We start from the raw sequence: 18432 nt of genomic DNA, 5'->3' as shown, positions 1-18432 counted from the left end.
GGTATCCGGAAATAGGTTTAGAAGTTTACTGGATTCTTGTCATTTATTGTAACTCATACCTCAGTTAATTGCTTGCTTGAATTATAACCACCTGTTGTATTGATAATTGGTACTTCTTCATGATTCAATCCTTACTAAGTACAGAGTTTCTGTCTAGCATATATAGTATATTTGCCACTCATAGAAAATGTACTTAGTTTCACTAATATGTACATATCTAGTTTTATTCAAAATCTTAACGTGTGAATACTAACAAAGTGCTTCATGATAACCAATGTTACTTCTGCAGTAGAACTACAAAGAAACAACTTAGACTTATCCTGCACATTACCATTTATAAGTGCTTTGATTTTTAATAAGAGCCCCATTAAGTAGGCAGGGCAGGCTTTTTACAAGCCTTGACAGTTGAGAAAAGTGAGACTCAGAAGCCAAGTAATTTGCCCCAGAGTCACATGGAAGTTGAGGCAAAACTGGGGCCTAGGTTTTGTGTCTGCAAGTTCCTCTTCACTATATTGCATCTTTCTTTGTGTCTTGATCTTCCTAATCATCCTGTTGCTACAATAGTAGTGTTGGATCCAGAAACCTAAGACCAAATTCCGTACTTAAGGAGACATCTTATCTATGTGCTTACTGCTGTGCAAATCCTGTGCTGGTTAAGAAGATAATTCATGTCCCTCATTTATCTTCAGTCATATTCAGATGAGAAACTGCACATTACTGCCTGTCACAAGGCATGACATCTTTTAACACTGGTTTTGATCTTTTTTTTTAATATGGAAAACTTGGTTGCATGTCGATACAGAAAGCAATACATAAAGAAGACACTTTATGACATGTTTAAAAATTTTATTGTGGCAGAAAGAGTTGAATCAATGTTATTTTCATTCTTAAATAAAATGAGCTTATTATTCTTTTTTGTCCAAAACTGTCCTATGGGTTCAGATTTGTCATTTTGACTTTGCAGCAGTTAGAAGAAAAGAGTGAAGATCAAGAGGACAAGGAGTGTTTGAAACAAGCAATAACAGCTTTGCTTAATGTTCAGAGTGGTATGGAAAAAATATGTTCTAAAAGTCTTGCAAAACGAAGACTGAGGTGAATATTTTTACTATTTTAATAATCCTCCCTTTCACCCTGAGTATTCTGGTATAAATTCAGGGATCCCAGTTCCCTCCTCAAGTAAACAATGAAGAAAATAGTTTTAGTGACAAGCTTGGTCTTTCAGAGGAAGTGACATCAAAGCCAAGAGAATTTGTTATTGTTTGAAAAACCTTTCATATTTGTGCATTTTCCTTGCGTACTCCCAGACAAGACCTCCTGAGAGTCAACTGGTAAGCTAAGGGAGAGACAGAGAAAAATGTCTTGAGTAGATTTATGTCAACATCATCGTTCTGTCAAAGTAAAATTCGTAGTGTCCTTTATTTTAGGGATTATATAACTTGAGGTATTAATTCAGATAACATTGCTTCCACTTTCTTAATTATAATATGTGCATGTTTGTTAGCTTTAGGATTTGTCCACTTAAACACTTCTAAATAATTTTTTTAAAGTCTTTTAAACGATTTTTTTCACTATATTGGGCTACTTTTTAATATTTGTCATTCTAAATATTTAGAAGTCAAGGTAGAAATAATCATTCCATAGCTAAATTTATAGAGTAGAATTTTGTCATTACTCATTGTTCTTTTTAGAGCACTAAAAAAAGTCTCTACTGTGTTGCTTTAGTTCCTAAAATGGTGCAGTTTTATAACACTAATATATTTGGAAAATTAATGAAAGCCTTCTCCGTGCAACTTTTTAAAATGTACTTTTATATTGTCCTTTATTTTATGAATTCTAGATTGTCTGTCATCTGTGTACTAATGATGTTTTTTTCCTTTATCCCAGTGAATCTGCATGTCGGTTTTATAGTCAGCAAATGAAGGGGAAACAACTAGCAATCAAGAAAATGAACGAGATTCAAAAGAATATTGATGGTTGGGAGGGAAAAGACATTGGACAATGTTGCAATGAATTTATAATGGAAGGAACTCTTACACGTGTAGGAGCCAAACATGAGAGACACATATTTCTCTTTGATGGCTTAATGATTTGCTGTAAATCAAATCATGGGCAGCCAAGACTTCCTGGTGCTAGCAATGCAGAATATCGTCTTAAAGAAAAGTTTTTCATGAGAAAGGTACAAATTAATGACAAAGATGACACCAGTGAGTACAAGCATGCTTTTGAAATAATTTTAAAAGATGAAAATAGTGTTATATTTTCTGCCAAGTCAGCTGAAGAGAAAAACAATTGGATGGCAGCATTGATATCTTTACAGTACCGGAGTACACTGGAAAGGATGCTTGATGTGACGATGCTACAGGAAGAGAAGGAGGAGCAGATGAGGCTCCCTAGTGCCGATGTTTATAGATTTGCAGAGCCTGACTCTGAAGAGAATATAATATTTGAAGAAAACATGCAGCCCAAGGCTGGAATTCCAATTATCAAAGCAGGAACTGTTATTAAACTTATAGAGAGGCTCACGTACCATATGTACGCAGGTAAGAAATATAAAGTTGCCTGTCACTTTTATTTTCCTGCTTCCAACTGATTTTCTTTGCTGCACAGGTCATTGTGCCTAAAATAGAAAGCAAACTAACAACAAAAGATCTCTGCATTATTCCGAGTTCATTTTCCTTTGCCTAAAAATACTGCCATTTGTACCTTTTCTGCCACATTTAAATATTATTTTTAACTTTACAACCAGAATTACAAGTAAGAAAATAAAATCACTTGGCTAAATTTACCCAATTGGTGGCAGAAACAAGATAAATCATCATTAGGGTCTAAAAACCTTTACCTTTTTTTTTCTTTCTTTCTTCTCTTTCCATTACTGAGATCTTAAAGTCAGTAAAAATTTTAGTATACATTCATTACCAGAACTGTGCTGGAATATGCGCATTGCTTTTTCTTAATTTCCATTCCTAAAACTTTCATTAAAGTTTTCAATATTTTTTTTCTGTTTTACAATTGATCACATTTAAGAAAACAGTATTACCTTAGCAGGGCAGTTTTTAAGAGACAAATGCATCCAAACTACCTAGGAAGATTGGTGGAAGCCAAATCAAATGTAATGTTGGGAGAGTTTAGGAACAAACGTGATTTTTTTTTTTTAAAGTAATTCTATTTCTTCTAGTAAAGTAACCCATGATAATCCAATGTTCCTCAACCTTCAACTTTCCTACACGATAGAAAGCTTGGTAATTGTACAGTGCTGTAGCCTATGGTATAGTGGAAAGAGCACCAAATCTGGATTTACACCCTCACTCTGTCACAGTTCCCTAAGGTCCCAGACCTCAGTTTTCATCCCAAAAATCAACATCCCAACAGCAACCTTAGAATGTTATTGGAAAGAACAGATCAACGACTATATGCAAAAGCTCTTTGTAAATATAAATGTAAAATTTCAAAGAATGTTTTTATTACAAAGATCTATAAACTCAAACGTATATCTTATAACATAAATGCTCTTCTGAAGTAGTTGAATGTGAATGTTAACCTCCATCCCTATACTTCTTGCTTAAATATATTCTTATTTCTAAGAGATGTGTATTTCTAAGGGAGGTGGGGGTCTTTTGGTTTGTTTTGTTTTTTCATTTTTTAAAGTCCTCTAAATGGGTTCTCAGTTCTCTCTGGAAACTGTTCTGGCACCAGTTAAACTTTTAAAGATTACCCATTAACTGATCCATTGTAATAAAGATGAATAGCATTTGATAATATTAATCTGTTTGATTTATTAAATGTCCAGTCAGAACTACTTAAATGGCCTGGAAACTATCAGGGCCTCTTTGCAAAAAAAGTAAAATCAAGTTAGAATATTTTTATCAAAAAAAAAAAAAAGAATATTTTTATCAGTGATATCAAAACACTTTCGTTAATATCATGTTTCATTATCTCCACATGTCTCTGGGATAAATAAGCCAGTTTTGTTTTGGTTTTAATTTTTATTTGGCCTCCAATTGGTAGTTCTTTTGCTAGCTAGCCTTTTCCATAGTAAAATATTAGTGTTTTCCATAGGTTATTAAAAGCAGTTTGGATTCTCTAAACAGATTCCATTTGGTAGTAGCAGGCAGTAGCTGAAACACGTTGAAGATCATGCAAGAAACCTACTCTGGGATTCCAATTTTACTACTGATTTTTCACCTAGAAACTTCTGCTATCAGTGTTTTCATTTTACTGACTCAAAAATGAAAAAAAGCACAGGAAAGTTAAATAAGCTGCCTAAGATTTTACATAAAAAAGAAACAGATTACTCTAGCATCTTTTTTTTATGTTATATAAAACTTTTTGAGAGGTATAATTTTCAGTAATTAATATGACTAACCTATTTTGTGATCTTCATCAGTTTCTGTGTACTCTTTAAGATCAAAATCAACTACAAAAATGTTTCATTAAATTACTCGAAACTTGTGGTTGCAGAATACTTCTTTCTTTGATTTTTAAGAATTTTTAAGGTTGTTACACAAGTTCAAATTGTTCTTCTTGCCACATTATTCTCAGTCTTAGATGATTCACTGATTTCATTAGCATGAACATCCTAAACTGTTTTTTATTTTAAATACCTTTGCTTTGAGTTCTTAGACTGTATTAAATTAATCCTTAGATTTTTATCTACATAAGACAAAAGTTTTACTGTTTTTTTTTTCCTGTAGAGCAATGTTAAGTAGAAAGTGCTAAAGAAGACTTATTATGTCACCATAGTGGCATTTAAATTGGAAAACATTTTCAGATTCCAAATTTTTTAATATAATTGTTTCTGTAAAACTTGATTGTTGATAAAGTTTTTTTTAAAAACTGCATTTCACAGAACTAACTTATTAGTAAACAGTTGCAGAACTACAATTAAATATTTTCTGGAAACTCTGCTTTTTATTTATTTTTTGAATTGAAAACACTTTAAAACAAAACTTGAACAAGCATAGCTGAGAGTTTTTCTGTAGTCTTGATTATTTTTTCTCCTTAATGTACACAATGCTAGCCAAGTCTGTAGACATAGTACTTTTGCTGTAGTGTCTTGTGAGTTATTTTTGATTGTGGCTCTTCTTTATATTAACCTTTAGCTTTTGTTTTTTTTTTTTTTTTTTTTTTTTTTAATTTTTTTTTATTTATTTACTTATGATAGTCACAGAGAGAGAGAGAGAGGCAGAGACACAGGCAGAGGGAGAAGCAGGCTCCATGCATCAGGAGCCTGATATGGGATTCGATCCCGGGTCTCCAGGATCACGCCCTGGGCCAAAGGCAGGCGCCAAACCGCTGCGCCACCCAGGGATCCCAACCTTTAGCTTTTGAATAGAGTAGTATTTTCAATGGTTTTACTTCTAGTTAGTATAAAACACTGAAATTTCTAGATCTACAGGACTTTGTAAGCCTAAGTGTATTCACATTTAAACTGACAAGATTATTTTACTTTTTTAAAAAGTTAAAGTTTTTCAAAAATTCCTTTTACTAATTTCTCGAGGAATAAAATGCCAGTGTTAATTTTAGAAGTGTTGTGGCCAAGGTTTTTTGACATTTTTCTTTTCTGTCTTCTTTTGAAGCTTAATTGAATATTTTAACATATGTCACTACGGTATATTACTGGTGTAACTGGAATACACAAGCAGCTTTCTTGAGTTATGGTTTACAATACGTACAAATAGTATTAATTACTAGCTTATTTGGACTCTTCTGTATGAATATGTTAACTGAATATGTTACTGGCAATATGGAATGTGTTTTTATTAGATCATCTGTGAACTTGTAAAACATGAAAACAATTATTTTTTAAGGACTCTTCCAGATTAAATGTACTTTGAGTCCTCACAACAATAATAACAGATCAAGTGACCGTTTGTTTTTAGAATTATTACTCTTCTCTTTTTTGGTGGAGTGGGGGGTTCATTTGGTTGGTAGCTATTTTTATTGGAAAATACAGTGCAAATTAGGCTGAAATAAAAGCTAACATTTAACTTGTACATTTTTATTATATTGTACAGAATTGTAATAAAAGACATTGGCTATAATATATGAGAAAATTTAATATCCACTAAGCATCACTTGCAAACATTTTTTAGCTTATGGGTTGGTCAGAAATTGTCATAAAAACCAGAAGAAAAACTGGCTTAACCTTACTTGATTCAGACTTCACTGTGGCTTCAGCCAACTTGATCCCTCAAGTGTTTTTAACAATAACTTTGAAACAGCTATAGATTTGCAGTGTCAGACAAGATGACCAATTCCTCAAACAACAGACAAAAACCCAAGGCCCCTGAAAATTACATGATTTTCCAGAAATCATACCAATTGCAGAATGAGGACTAAAACTTAGGTTTCTTGATTCTTAATAGACTGTACTTTATACCATGTTACAGTGACTCATATAAGGCTAATTTTTTCATTATTAAAATATATTTCTTATGTTTATCACATAATAAAAATAGAATTTCATGTGTAGTTTGAATTACAAGCAATATAAATGGGTTGTTCATTAATGGGCAAACACAGGTTTACTGTGAAGATTTAAGCAGAGTAATTCTTTTCTCTTATTGAAATAGGTAATCATCTCTAACTATAGACAAACTTCCACTTTAATGCATAGATTTTAATATACCATTAGGTATTGGGCATCATAATTTTAGTTTTTAACAAAACCCAGTCTATTGGTGTTGTTTGTCCTATAAAAGAAAGCTTTCTGGGAGAAAAAGTTAAATTAAGGTAAATTAGAAAATGCTTAACTTGCTTAAAAGATTCCAACGGGTTCTTATGTGGAATCTGATTTATAACTTGTCTCTCAGATCCAGTATTTCTGTAAATATAGTAATCTGCTAACTACATCAGAACTTTGGAATTCATTTCAAATGCTGGAGAGGGGACACTATCTTGTTAGATCACTCTGAATCTGATAAGAATATGAAGAGACTTTTCTTACCTACCTTAAGAGAACACAAAGCAATGCATGTAAAGAAGAGATGAGAGTAGGAATTTTACTTCTGTTTCAGAGTTATAGGAGATAAAGTAAAAATTAATTATTGAGACTTAAAACGACATGAGTGAAGAAATGTTTGGTAATGGTGTGTCTGACTCGATAATCTTATTTTAGAGAAATGAGATGACCTCGAGATAGGGAAAATTCAGAACTGACATTATATGGAAATAAAAGCTTTTCATATTGAAGTGTGGGAAAAAGGTGTTTCCCATACATGGTGAACTCTTTTCTAGAAAATGGTATTGAAAAAACTTGTACCGGTTGATAGTTTTCTTTAAAATATTTATTTCTATTTTATGCCCTCAGAAAATCCTCAGAAACCTGCATTAGATTTCTTTTGAGTTTGTGGCCTATATAAGTTCAGTTTGGGTGTCTTAACTTTAAAAAAAAAAAAAATCTTTTGAACAATTTTTGATCTATAGGGCAGTGCTGTTCTATTTTTAAACTCTCTGATAATTTTTTTAAATGTTTGTGCGTCAGCATAGCGTCTGTTTCCTTTTTTAAGGAATTCAAGAGTGATTGTTTATAAACCCTTGTTGAGGAGCTTATTGTTTCTTGTGGCTTTTTAAATGGCTGTATTAAAGGGAGAATTATCACATGAACAGACATCCTGATTAAAAGCAGTTCACTATGGTGATGGGAGGAGGGGCATTCTTGACATAAATAACTCCATGTAACAAATATTTCATAAATTTCATTGACCTTGCCAAATAAAATGTCAAGTGTCAATCAAAATAGGTACCTAAAAAAAAAAACAGTTGCATTATCACCTTCAATTTAGCATGCTGTCCTCTGAACATTAACATAGGTATATTTTGAATTGCTAAGATTTTGAAGAACTGTGCAATGAAGTATTTTTCAAAGAATAGTTTTCAAGTGAAGGAGAAAAGGCAGCTAGAAGATCAGCAGAAAAAAAACCTGCAGCTCCTGTTCAAAATAACGTGGATCAAGGATTTGATGGGAGAGTGAGCAACTATTTGTATGGAGAGTTGTATAGAGGGAAGGAAACAGCAGCTAGTGAGCTTGGTGTAGAAATCTTAGTGCAGGGATTTGAGAATCTAGTAGAAGAGACTAGTACCTAAAATAATAACGAAGAAAAACCAGAAGGAAGTTTTTATCATTGTTGATATTGAAATCATGTTTGAGAAGGAGGTTTGCAGGATTTACATCCACAAGCAAGTGAGAAAAGGAGAGAAGGAGACTCTCAAACTAGCCAATTTTCATGGTCTCCACAAATATTTGTGCTTATGTTCTGAAACCAAAGCAGCCTGGCTTTTGTATTTTTAATGTGTTTGCCTTCCATCTGTCTCTGAAACATCATTTTATAATACAGGTAGATAGCTGCTGCCTCACAACCAACAGAACCAGGATAAGACTTAGCTTTTATCATTGCCTGAGTAGGTAGGACTTTTTTCCTTACAAAAATTATATAATCTGTACTTATTGATGGGTATTTTTAAAATATCAAATTATCTTAGTCCTTCACATCATCCATAAGATAAAGGTTTCCAGAGGTTAGTGGGACATGGTACATGTTAGAATCACTGAAGAGGGGAAGTTAATAGAGATAAAAATAGCTTCTGGAATATGTACCCTTTTATTGTTTAAAATTTCAAATACAGATGTTATGTCCTCTCTTTATATAAAAAGTTTTTCATTCATTAGCAATTTTGCACCACTTGCAACCAAAAATGGAGTCTAAATCAATACAAGCCTGGGAATATATGCAGCCTGTAAGATATTTTTTGAAAGTACTTAAACTTTTGCCAAGTTTTCTTGGTTTATTTTTAGCTTCTGCTGGTTTTTTCTTTTTGGCAAGACTGCTCTTATTTCTAATCAAGCTAAAAACAACTTAAACTTGAGTCACTTTAGAATCTAGTACAACAGTGATGATTGTGGGAGTGTTTATTTCACTGCCCGCTTCAGAAACTCCTCTTCTGAATACAGTGTACAGGAAGGTACAGCTGCTACTTCCTAAAATCTGGAAGAAGGCTTAACAAGAATTACAGAATCACAATTAGCCTGCTAATTTTTCAGTGACATTGTAGTGCCTTTAACCAGATTAGCAGTTTACAGCTACATTCTGAATTAATCATTTATTTAAGTTTCTGTATTGATTACATAACTCATAGAATTATTCTTTGTATTTATATGTCACAGCTGTGAAAACTTGAAGGGATCCTTTAGTCCAGAGAGGTTATGTGATACAGTAGGAAAAAAGCATAAAATTAGGAATCACACAATCTAGAGTCTGGTTGCGTTTCTGCCACTCTACTGTGTGACATTGGATGAGTCTTAGCTACTTCTCTCATAAGCAGAAAGGAAAAACATCAGCCCCACTCACTTCACAGAAATCATAAGGAGTAATTATGTGAGTGCCCTTGGAGAACGTTACATAACAGATAGCAGGAACTGTGCCTGATGTGGGACCGAGGCATGTCAGGACTTTCCCCGCATTGTCATCAGTTACTAAGATACTGAAATGACCAGAAATTTTGGTTTGGTTGAAGATGAAAAGACCATTTAAAAGTAGTTTGCCTTTAAAAATAGGCAGTTTTCTTAAAGAATAATTTACTTAGAACTTGTTTTTATTCTTTTTCAGTTTAAAAGTACCTTTGCTATCCCACAACTTTTTAGCCTAACTTAGGTGGCCTCTGAGAAGAAATGGATCTGAATATTGGTTTTCGGTTTTTAGACCAAAATAAACTTTTCCTTTAAAATAGAGGGGTCAGCTTAAATTTAGAATACAGCTAGAATCCAAGTAGACTTGGAACACTGTCTGCTAAGGGTCTGAGCTCTCTCCATCAGTGACAGCTCAGCATCTCTGCAGTGGCCACTGCTTTTGATTCCTAGACATATGATGTTTTGAGAGGCCTCACCTTACAAATAGATTTGCAGAACAGGAAGTAGATTCTTGAAAGGGAGGATTGTGATGAAATCGATATAAATCTCTGTTTTAAAATCTTGTACAGCCTTCTGTTCTAAAATCTTTTCTTCTGGATGAGACATTAGTCTTTAACGTTTGAGGAACTCTGTAACTGAAGACAAACAATAAGATACCAACAGAGAGGAAATTACTAAAGGATTGTATATATTTGAATTACTTTTATCAGTAACCCCACTCTAGACTTGGAAGGTAGAGGAGGAGAGGGGCATTTAAAATCAATATGTTTTTATTCTGTGAATTTTCTTTAACTTAAAAAAAAACCTTATAAATTCAAGTTGTCTGATATTTAAATCAATTCATTATCTTGATGACCACATATACCAACAGATCAGAAATAGATTTCTGTGATAAAACCAAGCATTTACTTTGGGAAAGGGAGTTTAATATATTATCATTATTTTATGTTAAGGCTAACTTTACAGTGGTTCTTAATCAGAAAGAATCAGCCTAAGTAGAAATTTTCCAAACAAATTAACTCTGATTCTTGGTAAATCCTATGCTAATAGAAGAGCGATAGTATTCATAAAGGATCCACAGTGTGAAGCCTAACAAAAATAAAGGTACTTGCTACTCTCAATGAATTTCTCATTACATTAGAGCTTACCAGTCCATAATTAAAACCAGGAAAAGGATGCTCCCAGTAAGAAAAGTTTATGAATTCTCACCTCCTTTTTTTTTAAAGCCTGATAACTAAATGTGGACCTTGATGAAATTTGAGTCATAGGAGGGAATGATTTTTTTTTTTTTTTTCCCATTGTGGGACAATGTCTCTCCCCCTCTTTGTGCAGAAGATGACAGCCCAGGTCTCTTGTGCTGGTGGCAGGAGCCTTTCTCCACAACCTGGGAGAAAACTGGCAAGGATAGACTGGAGTAGGCCAGACCTAGGGAAGTTACTACGCTCTGTCAGCCTCCTGATTTACTTCATGGAGATGTGAATGAAAAGTAGGTTCTCTCACGGAAAGAGTTGGAGACGCCTGCTCTTATGATTAAACTCTTACCATGACTATTTGAAATAAAAAGAATTGACTTGTGAAGAGAACCAAATCCATATTCTCACACATTTAGTAGTTTAATAACTAATGGGTATTTGTAAGCTTCTTTTAGCAGTTTTAATGAAGACCTCTAGCAAATAAAATCATTGAGAAACTGTATTTATTTTATTTATTTATTTATTTATTTATTTATTTATTTATTTATTTATAGAAACTGTATTTAATCTACAGCATTCTAGGATCCAGTTTCTAGTTGAATGCTCTCTTAACATGATTTAAAGGAATCTAGGTAGCTGATCCTAGATAAACTAGTCTGGATGTCAGAAAAAGTAATGGGTTATCACTGTGGCCTTTCTCTTCATGAGGTAGATAGAAACCAACTGGAGATGTTCTGAGATCAGGTAACAGGTGGAAGCTTGTTTCCATGCTCTTTGCCTTTCTTCCCTTTGCATTCCTGCGGCTGATGAGTTTAGTAAGTTCAGCCACTCAGAGTGTACAGAGGTCAAGAACTAAGTTGATACAGAATCTTAATAACTGGTTTTGCCACTGATTTTAGTAAGGGCTTAGGCTAGCAATTTGTTATAAAGTCCAAAGCATTCTATGTGGTCAGAACATTTTGGGAATTTTAAAATTGTTCATTGTCTTTTGAAAATGTTGATAATAGCTTTAATCATTCTGAATCAAAGATTTTAATAAGATAATTTTCCTTTTTCTTCTTAGATCCCAATTTTGTTCGGACATTTCTTACAACATACAGATCCTTTTGTAAACCTCAAGAACTACTGAGTCTTATAATAGAAAGGTCTGTTAATGTAAAATATTTAAATTCTTTTTTTTTTAAAGAGATTGAGCTAAAAGATCCTACATGTTTCTCAGAAATAAATTATATGAGCTTTAAATTATAGTTCATGAGTACTTTTTTAAGAACTAACATCTCTTAGATGACCATTTATATTATAATAATCTTTTAGTTTTGATCATTGAAATACAAAAATGAGCATTCTTTTTTACATGGAAACCCAGTATGGGAAATTTCAAATTTATGGAATTAGTCAAGTTAAAGAACTGTATAAAAATGTATAATTTAGGCTCTGGAAACTTAAATTTTGATGATTTAGATGTTCTAAACAGAATTTTTCAAATATATCACATGTTGAAGAAAATGGAGCTTATCAGTGAACAAATACCATAATCAAGAAAAGTGTTTCAGCCACCCAAGGAACAGTCAACTTTTTAAGCATTACCCTTAAAAAGTATTATGTTAGCTGATTTAGAGTGATTACACAAGCCAAAAATGAACAGCAGTCCCATAACTTTATAATCACATTTATTTTTAGACTCTGCATGTATTCTTTATTATGTTTCTCATTTTTTTAATATTGGCAAATATTAATTTATTTTTTAAAAATTAAAGTAAGATCTTTAAACCTTTATAGAAGCCTTACTTGTTTTCACTGATAATGTATGTATGTCTGTAGTTAATTTTCACATTGCTCTCTTTATTGTGCTGACTAGTGAAAAGGTTTGTAGTTTTCAGTTTGTATAATTTGATATTATTGGTATTTTCATTAGTTTGTTCTGTTTTATGTTAGGTTTGAAATTCCAGAGCCTGAGCCAACAGAAGCTGATCGCATAGCTATAGAGAATGGAGATCAGCCCTTGAGTGCAGAACTAAAAAGGTTTAGAAAAGAATACATACAGCCTGTACAACTGCGGTAAGCAGTAATGAAATAACTGAAGTAGTGAAGTCTGTCTTGAGCTTTGGTTTCAGAATTGAAGTAAATAAGGATCTTTCCAAGCAGGAGGAGGTAACAAGTAAAATGAGGGAAGCAAAAGTGTAAGCCACTGATAAAATTATTTAATTTGGGAAGAATTACTCTTTTAATTTACACAATTCATCATGATAAACATTTATGTCTGAGTTCCCATGTAATTCAGTTATTCTTCTGTGTTAATGCCATAGAGTATTAAATGTATGTCGGCATTGGGTGGAGCACCACTTCTATGATTTTGAAAGAGATGCAGATCTTTTGCAGCGAATGGAAGAATTTATTGGAACAGTGAGAGGTATGGTGTTTTGTTTTGTTTTTTAAGTGCCTAGTTTTACATGTAAAAGTACCACTATGGTGACTATCAACTGATGTCATTATTGTTCAGTGTTGTTAAAAGTTGTTTATAATAGTGGCAGCATAAGCACTTGAAAAAGTTGAAAATTTTCATCAAACGTTTTGATTCACAAATTCCTCAATAGTCACCCTGTTGACCTGGTGTATTTTCATTTAGTAAATCAACTTACTGATTATTTTTGAACTGGCTAAAAAAAAAGTCTCAATTTATGCTATTTTTCCACTTATCTGAAGGTCTGTGTACCAGAAGACAATTAGGAACTGGTGTGTCATCATATCCCCTCGAGTTTCAAAGATTCTATGATTGTGTAGGTCTAAGAATGTCCTAGACAAACTTGTTTCTAATTTCCATAGTGCACTCTAAATGAGAATCAGAAAATAAAGAGTTAAATGAGAGTACTTTCATGCATAGTACAAAACAGAGTCACATCAGAAACTCTAACATGAAGGAATCAAGCCCCTGGCACTGTTTGGTGTATAAAATGCAATGTTAATTAGGTTAACAGTGAATGTGTATAGTTTATTCTTATAAATCTCATGTCTTTTTTATGGAGGATTATAAAATAACATTTTGAACTGAAGTTTGGAAGAGTGGAGGTGAGAAATCTCTATGAATGAGTTACTTTCTAATTTTATTTAGAAAGGACGTGGAAGAATGTATACGAGACTGTTAATGGTGGTTAGCCATGGGAAGGAGCATGAGATTAGGATAGGGAACAGGGAAATGGTAAAGGGGAACTTCCTTTTTTTAAATTTTGATCATTGAACTTTGTAATAGCAAAGATATATTTAAGTATCACCTGTCTAATTTTAAAATATTTTAAAAGAATAAAATAATTGAGTGAAAAGTATTTAAATGTCATTTAAAATATAATGTATTTCAGGTAAAGCAATGAAAAAATGGGTTGAATCCATCACTAAAATAATCCAAAGGAAAAAAATTGCAAGAGACAATGGACCAGGTCATAATATTACATTTCAGAGTTCACCTCCCACAGTCGAGTGGCATATAAGCAGGCCTGGGCACATAGAGACTTTTGACCTGCTCACCTTACACCCAATAGAAATTGCTCGACAACTCACTTTACTTGAATCAGATCTGTATCGGTATGTAATTTGACATTCAAGCTGAAAAATCATTTCAAAGGAGTTAATTTTTTTTAATGAAATACTGGTTTCTGCCTTATAGGAATGTTAAAAGACATAAATGAGCTAGTGCCTGAAGTGTGTAGTAGTAAAGCCTTGATGGATAGACAGCCTCCCCTTCTTTCTCTCCTGTTCTGCCTGGATTTACAGGTTGTGTCTGTTGTCACTCCCGCTGGTAAAGCTAAGTGCAGATCCTGGCTTTACCAATCACCGGCTTGGTATCCTTGGGCAACTTGAGCCTTCTTGTGTCCCTGAGCTTCCTCAAGATTAAAATGGGGCTAATGACAGTACCTATTCCTGGGGCCATTGTTAGATTGGAAATAGTCAGTATATAAAGTGCTTAGCACATTGCCCAGCACAAAGTAACTTACATTCAGTAAGTTAGCTGCTGCCCTTGTAGTTGTGAACTTAAGTTATGGCCAGTCATAGCTTCTTTTAGTTTTTCTGCATTAATGTAACTACTGTCTCAGTGTATTTCTCATTTTAAATGGGGACTATTTAGAATTTAGAATAACAAACTATTTTTTAATAACTACATGAATAAAAGGAACTTAATTTATAGATCTCTGTCTGCTCCAAAAATCATCACTTTCCCAAAAACCTAATGTATTAGAATCTACTTTATTTATTTCGCAGGAGCTTTCTGTGGTATGTTCCCCTGCCTCCTTTAGGGGAAGAAAAAAGATTTATGAATTACAGTGGTTACTATATCCTCAGTGAACTGATTATTATAACAGATACCATTATTTAAAAGAACTATCCCAAATTACACTGTCACCCTAATTCATTAAATAGTATTTGTAAGTGCTGGGAAAGATGTTATGAAAAATCCCAATGTTGCCCAAAGCAGAATGCTACTATAAAGTGATGATATAAGTATATAGATACACACATAGAAATAGAAAAATACCCATAATTGTAAGATTTTGTTATGCCTTGTTTTCATAAACCTTTCTGTTGGTGTTCAAAGAAGTTTTATGTGGGTGTTTGATTTTATTTACCTCATTTACTTAATAAAGCAGCGTGCTAGAGGCAAAGGTATCATGTAGAATTATTGTGTCTTGATGATTTTAGAGCTGTACAGCCATCAGAATTAGTTGGAAGTGTGTGGACAAAAGAAGACAAAGAAATTAATTCTCCCAATCTTCTAAAAATGATCCGGCACACCACTAATCTCACTCTGTGGTTTGAGAAGTAAGTAGTGCTGCCATCATACGCTTCATAGCAGCCCGCTCTTAGAACCTGAAATGCAGTTCTGCTTTTGTATGCCTCATGTCCTTTTTTATTCCTCTATTCCTGCTTTGTTTTGCACGGAGAATAGTTTTCTAACGTATTTTTTCCTCTTTTTTTTTAATGTATTTTTATTTCATTTAATGGTTTCTTGAGGATGGGTTTAGTGGATGCTTTATCTTCTCGGAATCAGCTGCAGACTTGTGCTAGCTTGATTCCAGGGTACATAGAGGTGTTCCTCCTAGGTAGCCCTATTCTGTCTTCCTTTTTTGTGGTATTATTGTACTATGTGTTACATATAATAATGAGGCAACTCTGATAATAATACATTGTAACAATTGTTGCTTTACCGTTTGTGGCCCACCTCCTCTATGTAGTTATTGGCAATGTATTATATATAGATGCCTTTTAAGTCCAACGATACATTACATACATATTATTTTATACAGTTTGCTTTTTAAATCAGTTCACAGAAGCAATGAGAAAAAATATGCATTTGTGTCATCTTATGTAATCACTTAATTACTGTCACTAGCACTCTGTTTTTGTGGATTCGTGTTACCATCTGGGGTTCCTTGCTTTCACCCTGAAGAACTTTGTTTAGTAGTCTTCCTCTGCTGGGTTTGCTAGCAACAGATTCTCTCAGCTTTTGTTTATCTGGGGAAGTCTTTATTTTGCCTTCATTTTTGAACGATAGCTCTATCTTCAAGTTAATTATTTCTTCTGCCAGTTCAAATGTACTTTTGAGCCTCTTTAGTAAGTTTTTTAACTATTGTATTTTTTAATTTTAGAGTTTCCATTTGGTTCTTTTTATTACTGCTGTGTCTTTTTTTTTTTTTTTTTTTTTTTTTTTTACTGCTGTGTCTTTTATGATATTCTGTGCTGCACTCTGTCATCCTATCTTCCTGTACTTTTTAAATCCCGCTTTCTTTCCATTAGTTCTGTAAACATATTCGTAATGGCTACTTTGAAATCATTTTCTGTTAAATCTGACATCTGGTCCTTCTCACAGGCAATTACTATTCCCTGCTTTTTACCTTATGAATGGGTCATCCAGTAATTCCCCCTTATCCATGGAGAATACATTCCAGGGCCCCCAATGGATGCTTGAAAGCATGGATAGTACTGAACCCTATATATACTATGTCTTGTTTCTATACATACATACCTATGATAAAGTTTAATTTATAAATTAAGCACAGTAAAAGATTAACAACAATAACTAATAACATAGAACAGTTATAACAGTATACTACAATAAAAGTATGTGAACGTGATCTCTCTCTCAAAATATCTTCCTGTACTACAGTCACCCTTCTTGTGATGATGTGAGGTGATAAAATGCCTATGTGATGAGATTAAGTGGTGTGAATGCTCACGTAATGTGACATAGCCTTAGGATACTAATGACCTGCTGATACTTCAAAAGGAGGATCATCTGTAGGATGTGGTTGGCTATGGGTAACTGAGACTGGGGAAAATAAAACTGCAGATGAGTGGGGACTGCTGTACTTTCTTGTTGCTTTGCATGCCTCCTCGTTTTTTGTTGGAAACTTGACATTTTAGATAATACATTAAAGCAACTTACGGGTAGTTCCTTCCCCTGACCCCCAGAGCTTGTTACTGTTATTGCTTATTTAGTGAATAACTAACTAGATTTATTGTAGTGAAGCCTATCCCCCCTGCTCCCTCCATACTGAGACTTGAAGCTGAGAAGTTCCTCTTCTGAGAGGTATAGATTTGGGTATGTCCATCGTCATCCTAAGAAGGTGGCAGTATAGGTAGGGATTTCTTGGCCACACTCAGTTGTTAAACTCCACTAATTGGTAACTGATTACTCTACTGTTTCAACAACTTCCCAGGCACATGGGTCAGCCTTCAGCTCAGGTCATGATCTTGGGGTCCTGGGATCAAGCCCCTGGTGGGCTCTCTGCTCAGTGGGGAGTCTGCTTCCCCCTCTCCCTCTGTCCCTCCCTTCTGCTCATGCGCTCTTGGACTCTCTATCCCAAATAAATTAATAAAATCTTGTAAAAAACCTACAAAACCATTTCCCTAGTGGTATAAATTAATCTGCAAACTAATCCAATCAAATTGAGACTGCTCTTAAGGAGTAGTTTCTTAGGTCTCTGATATTTGTTCTGACCCCAGGAAGACCCCTTTTTAGCTCTTTTTCCCTGGTTCTCTCCTGCAAACTAGTCAACCGACATTGTAGGCAGTTAGATCCATGAATCTTCCTATCGCCTTCACCACAACCTTCCTTCATTGTTCTCAAGATAAACTTCCTCACAGTTGGTTGCAAATGACAAGAGTAAGTAGGAACTGTTTGAGCCTGCCCTCCTGAGCTCAGGATGATGGCAAGCTTCTCTGAAACATTCCTGCTCTAGGAGCCAAATGCATAGTTGGGGGTGGTATGTGAGATCCTCCTGGCATGGAACCACTGCCTCAGGAACCAGGGAGAGTCTGTCTTCTCAGCATTCTCAGTATTTCATGGGTTCAACATAGGTGAGAACCTATGTTCCGTGTAGGAGTTAGGTAGAAGAAGGGAGTCCCCACTTCTCAGCTGCACTCAGCAGGGATTTAGCCTCAGTGACCAGGCAGCTGGGGACTGCATGAGAAATGCTAAAGTCCTGTTCCTCCAGAGAAGAAAGCCCTCAATCTGGGAGCTAGGTGGACAGGGAGACCTGCATTCTTGGCTGCAGCTCACTGGAGTAGACTCTTCCCCTCCACCACCAGAGGTTCTTTGGGAGGAAGGAGGGAGGAGGCTTGGTTCCAATGCCATAAACTCTACAAAAATTCAGTAAGAGAGGCAAGATTTTCCTAAATAGATGTTTCTTCATTTGCCATTTGCTCTTAGGGCTATTTCCAGAGATTTTAAATGTTGAGGAAGGGGGGGTAGATTTATATTATATTTATATTTTTACTTATATGTATAATTTTCACCAGTTTCAATGAGGAGTGGGAAAGCAGAGCTGCTTACACTGCCACATC

At 34.3% G+C, this 18432-nt stretch overlaps 1 protein-coding gene across 3 annotated transcripts in view; it reads left to right on the top strand.

The window, feature by feature from the left end:
- SOS1 (SOS Ras/Rac guanine nucleotide exchange factor 1) overlaps positions 1 to 18432 on the top strand; it is a 146482-nt gene that overhangs the window by 106046 nt on the left and 22004 nt on the right. For all 3 annotated transcript variants that reach the window (XM_025454107.3, XM_025454108.3, XM_049095776.1), the window contains exons 9-15: positions 965 to 1092; positions 1885 to 2540; positions 11663 to 11744; positions 12535 to 12657; positions 12906 to 13009; positions 13953 to 14175; positions 15289 to 15408. In XM_025454107.3, the coding sequence (XP_025309892.1) occupies positions 965 to 1092; positions 1885 to 2540; positions 11663 to 11744; positions 12535 to 12657; positions 12906 to 13009; positions 13953 to 14175; positions 15289 to 15408 (1436 nt within the window). The remainder of the gene's footprint in view (positions 1 to 964; positions 1093 to 1884; positions 2541 to 11662; positions 11745 to 12534; positions 12658 to 12905; positions 13010 to 13952; positions 14176 to 15288; positions 15409 to 18432) is intronic.

Source organism: Canis lupus, chromosome 17 (genome assembly GCF_003254725.2).
Source record: "Canis lupus dingo isolate Sandy chromosome 17, ASM325472v2, whole genome shotgun sequence".
Classification (NCBI taxonomy): domain Eukaryota; kingdom Metazoa; phylum Chordata; class Mammalia; order Carnivora; family Canidae; genus Canis; species Canis lupus.
This window is presented reverse-complemented; position numbering and strand designations above follow the sequence as displayed.